The following is a 10987-nucleotide window of genomic DNA, read 5'->3' as shown; positions in this document are numbered from 1 at the left end:
ATTAATTATTTAATACCCAGATATATAATGCTAACAAAAAACAGTAGATAGTTGTACATCCTAAAAGGACATATATTGATACATGAGAGGTTTTAGAGCAAATTTACTGCTTCAGAGAGAAATGCATAAGCTGTATGTGCTTATATATTTATGTTAAAATATGGTGTATTTGTGCCTTCTGCTTCTAATTCTCTGAAGATTTTTTTTTACTATTATCTAAGGTTGTATAACAGCAGAAATCCAGCGGAATTGTTGAGTAAGAGACATCTGAGAGTTTCCTCCAAAACCCCTGGAACTCAACAAGAATGTCCTCATTTGTTCAAGTGGCCTGGATTGCTATTGTATAATATTGTAAATATTGTATAATATTGTATCATATTGTATAATATTGTATAATATTGTATAATATTGTATGATATTGTATAATATAGTATAATATTGTATAATATAGTATAATATAGTATAATATTGTATAATGTTGTATAATATTTTATAATATTGTATATTATTGTATATTATTGTATATTATTAATCAGGCACACAGACAACTTCAGGACTGCTTTGCTACTGTAGGACAACAATAAATTAGAGGAGGCAAAAGCAGCAGGTGGTTGAGATTTGGACCCAAAAACCCAGCCTTAGATGCATAAATATATATATTTTATGCAATATAAATGACACTACAGCCACTGCAGTCCAAGCTGAATTTGGCCACTAACATCTGCCAAGCTCCAAGCTGGTGATGACAGAGATAATTAAGAAATAATGGCAGTGGAATAGAACAATGTCACAGGATAAAGGTCTCCTGTGCTCAACAAATGCTGAAATGAGGCTCATTTATCATGAATGAATGTCGAGGCAGAGCTGCTCTCTCCTAAAAGCATGGAGCTTTACTCTTTTGACAGTGCTGAGCAGCAATTATTTGTTTCTTTTGTGTGGAGCTGAATTATTTCCACGGATGTAATAATTTTATTATCTCCGTGTACATCTCTGCCATGCCTATTGATGGTGTAGGTGAACAGGTGTTTGTTTGATAATTGTTGATTTATTTTATTACAATTATCTTGGGATTTGAATTCAATGTATTGCAGCAGAAGTGTTGCACTTCAAATGATTTTTTTTTCCTCTATCTGCACTACCACAAATTATTTCAGTGGGTTTTGCACTGTTCCATTAGGACCTCATCACACATTCACTAAATAGCATTGCTGTGAGAGCAGCAGACAACAAAACGGGCCACAATATCCTTAATTTATCAGGATTTGCAATTAAATATTTCTTTCAGCAAAATAAATTTGGAGCTGTTCTAGGAGGCACTCTGCCATGAAATATCAAGTGCAGGGGAACAAAACCAGAACAAAAATTATATTCGCCAAACAAACTCCTGGTGTCTGGGTTCAGGGTGATAATAGAGCTTGGAAATCATTAAGGAAAATGCTCACAGCCATGTCTCTAGAAGGAGCACAGAGACATAAATTCATTGGGTGAATAGGAATAGCCCAAATTAATCAGCAAAACCTGCCTGCATTGAACAATTCTAGCAGCAGAAAATACCTTATTTCACCAAAGCTTGTGGTTGGCTCGTATTACAGGAAAAACTTTGAAAAATATGCTGTGAGAAGAAAAATATTTTTTCTGTTGTTCCATGAGTTCTTCAAACCCACCTACTTTGCAAATCATGAGATTAGCTCAGTATGGTTTCATGTCCAGAGCTGAAGAAATCTCACTAATGCCACTCACAACCTCATTCCTCAACTCAGAGGAAGAAGGGAAAGTAACAGGGAGAGAAAAGGCAACAGGGATTTGTAAACATGCTGTGATTCAATAGAATATGTTCTTTTAAGGCACCATGTCACACATAAATACTCAAAAACCTTGCTGCTCTGTGACCTTGCTTTCCTTCTGCTTCAAAAATTAGGTGAAAAATGGTAAAAGTGGGATAGAGCCACAGAGAGGAGTCAAGGAAGCCCTTCAGCTGAGAAATGGCAGATGAGAAAGGTTGATTGGAGCCAAAAATACTTCATCTGATGGAAAAAAATTAAACCAAAAAACAAAAAAGTCCAAACCAAAACTATCAGGGAAGGAAAGTGTCTTCAGTGTTTCTCTCTCACCTCTTCCAAGAGTTCCTCCACTGGACCAACAATATCCATTCTCCCAACACAGGGAGACAAAATGACATTTTGCATAATTTTAAAATTTTAAATAAAATTCCATTATACATAATGACCTGCCAGTAGCTAAAAAGCAAACAACTCACAGTGGATGAGTTTGGCTCCAAAACCCCCAAAACTCATCTCTGCCATGTATCACTTAAAAGCACCATTTGAAATAAAGCAGAGTAGTCATCACTGTGTCCTCTGTCTCTAACCAATTATTCTGGAGGAGTTATAACGTCTTAAATCTCCATAAATTATTCCTTGCCACACATCTTTTAGGAAATGTTTTCACCAAACTGCCAATGTTGTTAGCTGCTGGCTCTCAGAAGTTGCTGCCTCTGTTTGTGGAGGTCCTGGAGGGTTGGCTTTGCTCAGATTGAAGTACCAACTGCACCAAATCAAGTGGAAAAAAAATAAAAATAAAGTAGCAGTTGCTCAGCATTTCTGAAAATTGAAGAAGCATCTGTTTGGGTAAAGTACAGGGAGCTCTCTCTATGATTATGGGTTTTACTCACAGTGAATTAGAAATTGGAAAAGTAACCCAAAAGAGGATTCTGTAGTAATGGATATGATGGAAGTGTGGAAGGAGGAGGAACAAATTGAGAAGAATGGTGGAAAAAAAATAGATTTTTTGGTTTTGGGGGGTTTTTTTATTACTGCTAAAACTAAGGTAGAGTCCCTGTTCATATGTGCAAATGGTATCCTTCCTTTTTAATTTGCAGCTTAGGAACATTCAGCTTTGGCTGTCTCCTGGACTGCTGTAGGACTGTCAGACAGGTATTCCTTTTTATTTTTTTTTTTTAATTTCCTACTCAAAAGTAGAATGTCAAAAATATGTAGCAAAGCAATCTTTAATGTTTTGGGATTTAAATTGCTGTTTATAGGGGATTTGAAAGTTATGGAGATATCATGGGGGGAAAAAATGTATTTGCAACTGTCACAAAGGCAAACTGTGTTTGTGACCTGAGGTTTCAATCTTTTCTTCTACTCACAACTCCTTAGAAGCTGAATGTTGAGGTGTTTCTTCATCCCCAACCCCAATGCTTTTTTTGGCATGTCCTTATTGAGTTCCAAACCACGAAACCAAGGCCAGAACTTCCTCTGAGGTAAAAAGAAACACTCAAAGCTCCCAGCTAAGACAGAACTGTTGTCTGGTTAGAAATACACAATAAATCCTCATGCAAAAAGTGACCAAGTGAGATTCACCAGGAGCACAGCAGGGAAACACTGCTGAACCTTTAAACTGAACTTTAAAACTCCCAACTCCCTCTTCATTGAAGGATTCATCACACAAAACTGGGTATTTATGCCATGATTTTCCAGCCCAAATCTTAGTACCCTTCCCACTGCTTGGATACTTCACAGACTACATGAAGATGTGAATACAGGGAATTAATTTGAAAAAAAAAAAAAAGATAAATTTTCTCCCTGAGTCAACAGGAAGCTGCTGAGCCATTGTGAAGCTGGTAATGAGCAGCAGTCAGCACAGCAACAGTCAGGATGGTCTGGTCTGATGTCACTGACTGAAACCCATGAGGAAGGAGGTCAGTGTGCCCTAAAACACCGTGTGAGAGCATTTCCAATGGGGAAATTAATGGTCTCTGTGGATAAAAGTGCACACAATGCTGCTGCATATTAATTTAAAAGTTGCCAGGCTATTGAAAATCAAAGCAGTGGGAGTTGAAGCTAGAAAACAAGCTGTTATGTCCTTTCATATCCAGAAAAAGTGGTTTTCTACTGAAAGAACATGTCGGAGAAAAAGGCAGTGATTGGTAATCTGCATTTACATTTAAGATTAAAATCATCAATAGAAAAGTGAAGCATTTTTTTCATCAATAACTTGAGTGCAACAACAAGAGTTGTTTCTGGAACTGGTTTAGGACAAGTTTGCCATCATATCTCACCAGAAAAATTATTAATCTCCTAGTGAAATTAATCTCATGTACATAGACCTAGAAAAACTATTCTATTGATGAATTTAAGTTTATATGTTACTGAAGAACAGGAATTTGGTAGCGATACATCTGATAAAGGTAAAATGATGCTAGTTGGTGTGGCTGGTGTTTTCTTACACCTAAAAGCATTTTTAAAATATTTAGCACAGCTAAGAGAGAGGAGTTGTATATCTGCCTCCAAATACCTACCTCAAAATCTTCAAATGCTGAGGTGCTTTTTTAATTCACTGATGTAGAAAATACCTGTTGGTGCTTTACTGCATCTCTGTATTTATCAATACTGTCAATAACACCAAGGTGGAGTGATCTTCACTGAAATAAAGTTCTCCTGTGCAAAGACAAACAGCATAAAAATGCACCAAAGGCTCTCAACATAAATAAACAGGCCGGATGGCAAACTGATCCATGAGTGAAACTTTGACTCTGCTATAATCAGGGACAAAGCTGCCACTCACTCCAGAGACAGAACATTTCATTCATGGACTCTGTGATATATCCATGGGCAAAAAGTTCAGAAAAGTTCAGAAATGGAGGAAAGTTCAGAAATGCAGTCCTTACTCTCATTAAAACCAATTTCTGTCTAAGACTCTTTCTTTGCATCTCCTGTTAGCTTTTGCTACAGTGCTGGGTATGTCTCAAAGATAAACAGACTGCTTAATTATTAGTTGGTGATGCATGACAGAATTTTGGGAGCAGGACTGGAAATGTCACAGACAGTAAATACGTTCGTGTTTTGAAGTTTGGAAGTAGGCAGCAGTTTCCTTCAGTGTAAAGAAAAAATATCTACATACTTTTTTATTGTTAGCAAGCTTGTTTTGATGAGATAATTACACAGATTTAGGTCCCTAGGAGGGTGAAAGGAGTGTTCAAACAGACCCACACAGTTCTGTGCCCTGAGCAGTTCCAGTCTCAGCAGTCTCTAAGATTTGACAGAACATTTTGCAGCATTAGCAGAGGGTTTTGCCAATGCTAGTCTCAGGAAAGGTGTTGAATGGAGAAGAATTGCTTGAGCAGCATCTGATATTTCTGAAATATATGGTTTATCTGTGAAGAAAAGCTCTGTGGAACATAATTTGTTTTGATGTTACAGTTTGTGTACAGCACAAACTATTACTAAACACAAGTTTATTACTTCCCTAAGATTTTGAAGACTGCAAGAGTATGGATTCATTTGTATAAATGCATGATCCTTCAAAACACCAAAAGGCTGGGTTTTAGAAGCATCTTCTTGTGTTTTTAACAAGTATCTGCGTTATAGGAAGTACAGAATTTCAGAATTAAAAGTGGAATAATCATTCATTGTGTCATTCCCTAACCCAGTTGAAGGACGGTTATAAAGTTTTCAACTGTTAAACTTTAGTTTGTTAGAGATAGTTATGGACAGGTAACAGATTTTAAAAAATCAAAATCCAGAAGGAAAAAACTACAGCAGCACAGAAGTTAACTTCTCACACCTCTGAAACCAAGACAGCCAAGCAGCAGACTGCAGGCAGTGCTGCTAAGTAAACTGTGAGCAGAAATCCTTCCAACTAAGCCTAGTTAGAATTTAGTACTGCAAGACATATGTATACCATGGAAGTATTGGATTTTCTCCCCATAAATATAAAATTGTATCCGAATTTCATTAAGTAGATGAACAAACTGACTGCTGAAGTCTTCTCCAGCTCCCCAGCCAATAACTGAAACAACCACTAGTGGCATAAGCTGCACCGATTTTCAGACGTATATTCAAACACACGCTGCACCTGCAACTTTTTTATCTATAAAACAACCCAACTTCACAGAATTTGCTGAGGAAACACACCAGACAACCCTCGGGTTCCTCTAACTCCTGTAGAAGTTAAAGCAATGGGCACAGTGAAGCATCCCGCTCCGTGCGCCGCGAGAAGCGGAGCAGAGATGGAGATTTGGTCCATGAAGTTGTTGGCTGCTGAGGATCAATCACCGTGCCGGGGTCACCTCGGAGCCAGGCTGGGGAAGGACAGGAGGAGCGGTGCGGAGCTAGCTCCGTGCTGGATGAGCGGCCGTGGAGCTCCGCGGGGCTGCGGGGCTGCGGAGGGGAAGGAGCGCGCTCCGCCCGCCGCTCCCTGCTCATCCCCCGCGCATCCCCGCGCATCCCCGCGCATCCCCGCGCATCCCCGCGCATCCCCGCGCATCCCCGCGCATCCCCGCGCTCCGCCCGCTCTCCGCTCCGCACCACGCCGCGCCCGGCGGGGCTGCGGGGCGGGGGAAGGAAAAGTTTCCCGGGGGATGCGGAGCCCTCCGCCCCCCGGCCCGCCTGCCATTGGCCGAGCCGCCTGCCGCCGCCCGGAGCCACAAAAGGCGTTGCTAAGTGGATGTTTATTTTTTTCCCCCTCTTTTTATTTTTTCCCCCTCCCCCCCCCTTCCTCCCCCCCCTACTTTTCCTTTTTTTTTCCTGCCTCCCCCCTCTCCTTCACTACTTCTTGGCTTCACTCGCTCCTCTCCCGCCGCCGCCGCCGCTCCGCCCCGCTCCGCTCCCCGCGGAGGCAGCGCGGAGCCGTCCCGCTCCCGCCATGGCCTAGCCGGGGCCGCAAGATGAGTTTCGCGGCGGAGGACGGCGTGGGCAGCCTGTGCCACAAGGCGCTGCAGATCATCTCGGAGCTGTGCCTGGGCGGGCAGGTGGAGCGGGAGAAGTGCGCCGGCATCTTCCCCTTGGAGAGCTCCCGGCAGGGCATCGCCGCCGCAGGTACCGACCGAGACCCACCCCGGGACCCATACCCACCCCGGGACCGACGGACAGAGGCACCGGGACCGATCCCAGCCCCGGTACCGATGCTGTCCCCGCCGCAGGTGTCTCCTGTCGCCGCCCGGGGACAGCGCGGCGTGGGCGGCCGGAGAGCGCAACTTTTTGCTGAGCTCTCCGTGCGTGCGGAGGGGGCGGACGGGGGGGCAGGCACGCTGGGAAAGCTTGAAATAAAATCCGCTGCCTCTCGCAGCCGCCCAGGAGCGCTCAGGGGAGCGCAGCGGGGATGGGGAGAGGCGCTGCGGGGGAAACGAGGGGCGCGGAGAGGTGGCGAGGGGCAGAAATCGCTGCTGGAGGTGGCCCTGTCCCCCTTCAGCTCTGTGGTGTGCCACTCGCCGCTCTTTGTCTGTACGGAAAGCTCGGTGCTGCTGTGTGGCTGGGGTGCGCGGAGGCTGCGCTGATGCTCTCGGCATCTCGCCCTGTCTCTTGTCGCCTGCTGTCCCTCCGCGTTGGGCGAGTGGCACAGGCAACAGGTTGGGCTGCGGGGAGCTCGGGCAGCCGGCTCGGCTCGGATCGGCTCGGCTCGGCTCGCCCAGTCCCGGCTGGCAGTCTCGGCTCTCTGAGAGGATGTTTGAGTGTTTAGCATCCTCGCCGCGCAGCGCTGGGGGAGGCTGGAGAGCTGTGTGACAGCAGGGGACAACCTGTGGAGTCAGGGAGGAACTTCGGTCCGGCCCGGGACGCTTGCCCGGGAACATTTGGGTAGGGTGGAAGGAGAAAATCCGGGTTAATTTGAATATTCCGAAGGCAGAAAAATTGTCATATTGAGAATAAGGCTTTGAGTCCTAACAGTGGTGTCTTTGGTCCCTGATTTCTGGATTTTCTGCACGTTTTGGAAACAGCTCTGCACTCTTTCTTTATCCTATGCAGTGGACACCTTGCTTTCCTTGGCATTCACTTTTAGGACAGGGTTTAAAAATTACTCGAAGTTCTGTGCTTAATTTCTGCCAGGAGGGATTGATAACCTCTGCTGACTGTCCATAAATGCAAACAGAACAGCTTGCATGGTGGCTGGCAAATGCCAAGTGCAAGAGTGCAAATTAAATAAATTAACACGGGGTCATGTAAAGCAGCAGGTTCTCAGCGTGTGCCCCAGCTGTGCTGTCACTGTCACTGCAGCTGATTTCGGTGGTGGTGTTGTTTGTTTTCTTTTCGCCTAATTCCCACAGATTTTACCACTAGTCTGGGGTTATTTGGGGTATCTCTGATCAAAATCAGGTTGTCTGACCCTGCTCAGCCGGGCAGGGCAGCAAAGTGAGGATGGCAAGGGGGTTGCAGATTTCCCCCCAGCTCAGATAATTAATATTCTGCCCATGCCCTGTGTCTGAATGGCAGAAGGTTGGATGAAAATAGCATCACCCTGTGCAGCCTGGAAAGTTGGGCTCTGGGAAGTTGGTGTGTAAACAGGTGGGATATGAAGGACACAAAGCATTCCGTGGGGTAAACCAAGAGCTGCTGCTTAGAAAATGTGAATCTTCAACACTCGCTTTGGTATTGCATTGTGTGTAATAAGAGGAGCTTCTTTTTAAACATTTCTTGAAGGTCAACAGCCTTCTTGGGTTTGCATTTGAAAACCCTAACTACTTCACAATTGTTGGATTGGGAAAAAAATTCCATTTAACAGACCAGGAGCTGGAACCACTGAGTACAACATCTCAGCTGAATTCCCAAATCTCATTTATTCCTCCTTAAAAGGAAACCAATATTAGATGATGGGTGTTGACTTTATTGAGATGCACAGTATATTGAGCATTGTCTCATTAATAACAATGCTAATGAGCATATATTAATACTCTGTCTCCAGACGAGGAGCAGACACACTGTCGTTGTTGGTAATTGACAATATTTTAATCCATAAACACTTGGGTACACAAGATACACTTATAGCTTGCATCAATTTTATGAGCAGAAAGATTCTAAAACCATTTCAGGCTGAGAGAAGTGTCACAGAAAGGTGAGCCATGCCTTGTCTCTTCTGCTCCTCAAATGCACATGGACTTCTTTATCATCTCTGTGGAGGAAGCTGATGCTGTCCAGAGAGTTGAACAACCATAGATTTTCTTCATTAAAGGTAGAAATATTAACTCCATTCAGTTTTCCTCATCTCAAAAAGACACCTAAAAGTGTCACGAAGTTACTGAGATGCCACTGAAGGAAAGATGCCACTGAGTCTGACAGAGTTCAAGAAGTGTTTGGCCAATGCCCTCAGACATTGGTGTGATTTTTGGGGTGTCCTGGGGTGGCCAGGAGTTGGACTCGATGATCCTTGTGGGTTCCTTCCAGCCCAGAACATCCTGTGATTCTCAAAACCACCAGGAGACACACATTTGGAAAGGAAAGTGTGAGCAACCTTTCAGAAAGTAAGAGTAGATGGTAACAAGGAAAACATTTCTATTTAACACAAGAACAAAAGCATGTTCTGGAAGTTGAAAACACCACAAAATGCAGCTAGAACTGCATTGATGTGGTTCTGTGGGTGATGATAGCTTTCTGTTCTGCTGGACCATGACAAGCAGCCAAGCTGCTCGAGGAATGAGCTGCTGAGGCAGAAGATTCATCACCCAATCACCAAATGTGAGACAATATCGACCCCAAGAAGTTTCAGAGGGAAGCAAAGAGGCTGGGCAGGATTTTTTTTTCTTTTTTTTCTTTTTTTTCTTTTTTTTCGTTTTATTTTTTGATAGTGTAGATGTCTAGCTAGGAGAAAGAAGCATGAAAGAGATACCACAAACAAACACAGAGAAGAGGAAGCTGGAGACACAGAGCAAAAAAAAAAAAAAAAGGTAAATATGGCTCTGGGAAGGCAGAGGATAACCAAATGAAGCAACAAAGCAGAAAGGGGAAATATTCAGGAATGGCAGGGAAATATTTCCTGCCAATGAAAGAGCAGTCAGGATTACATCAAAGAAATGACTGATTTTTCAACAATTTTTTTTCCTCTCAGTGACAGCACCAACACCTTAGGACCCTCAATAACTCCTCACTACTTGGGTCAAGAAGGGGTGATCATATTTAACATAATGAGTAATTAATCTATAGAATTCATAGCAAAGGATCATCATCAGACAGATAATTTTGTAAATTTCTAAGAACTTTAGACAATTAGTGAATATAGACATCTGTTGTTGTATTTTCTGCCCCAGTAATTACAAGAACTATTAATTCTCTCATCTCAGGAGAACGCTCAAGTGAAAAATTAGGAAGCTGTTTGTGTTTATAGTACCTTTGTATGATTAGATGACTGTGAGCTTTCTTCTGAAAGTTATAGCATTTTTTGGCAAAATGCTCAATTAGATGTGCAGCTGTTTTGGTTTTATTTCCCACCTCCAGTACATTTGGGCAAAATAATTAAGATGTCAATTAGAAGAGTTCAGGTGAAAAATAAATAGGAGCTGGATGTACAGGATTTCACCTAATAAAATTTATCTCTAAACTTAGTAAATAATTAATTTCCACAACTGTCCCAAACTCATGTATGCAGTGTGGTTACACTGGTATCTTGGCTCAGGTTTTCTCATTAATAAAGGACTCTAATTAATTTTTTCCAGCTAAGCATCCCTCCTCCTTTTCAATGGCACCAAGCACATCAAAGGTCCCAGTGGTGAGCATTTCTGAGGATTAAGCCAATTGCACACAGCATAATGAGAGGAGTTTGGACATTCTGCTCTGGGGACACATGTTTAAAATTCATTTTCTGTCCTCTGCAGCAGTGGGTACTTTGTGCTGCCTTTGCCTTTTTCTTAGGCCTGCTGGTCATGCAAAACTTCACTCTCTCATTATCAGTTCCCATGGGTGAGCAGTGTTTATTACAGAGCTGGAAACCCAGCTGCTCCCCTGGCAAGAGGGTTATTTTAGCCCACTGGTGTGGGGAGAGAATATCTGGAGAGTGATGCTCACTGCTGCTCCTTCCCTTGTCAGACAATTGATTTTTTCAAGTTGACCATGCAAAGAGCATCATGCAAAGAGCATCAGCTTCCAGGGGATGGTTTGTTATTCATCCTGATATTCTCCTTACAGTTGTTTCATTAGCATAAAAGTTTGATCCACCAGGTTTTTAACCCTCCCCCTGCTGGACAGTTTGCTGTGGATGTACAGAGGGAGGAAGAAGACACTGG

The 10987-nt window shown here is 43.1% G+C and overlaps 1 protein-coding gene across 1 annotated transcript in view; it reads left to right on the top strand.

Annotated features, from left to right (window-relative positions):
• Window positions 1-6601: 6601 nt before the first annotated feature.
• The window catches only part of SYT10 (synaptotagmin 10), a 28780-nt gene continuing 24394 nt past the window's right edge, over window positions 6602-10987 (top strand). The window contains exon 1 of the mRNA XM_085049229.1: window positions 6602-6818. Within this exon, the coding sequence (XP_084905355.1) occupies window positions 6668-6818 (151 nt within the window). The 5' untranslated portion in view covers window positions 6602-6667. The remainder of the gene's footprint in view (window positions 6819-10987) is intronic.

This window comes from Lichenostomus cassidix, chromosome 1Ab (assembly GCF_008360975.1).
Source record: "Lichenostomus cassidix isolate B80296 chromosome 1Ab, HeHo_3.0, whole genome shotgun sequence".
NCBI lineage: Eukaryota > Metazoa > Chordata > Aves > Passeriformes > Meliphagidae > Lichenostomus > Lichenostomus cassidix.
This window is presented reverse-complemented; position numbering and strand designations above follow the sequence as displayed.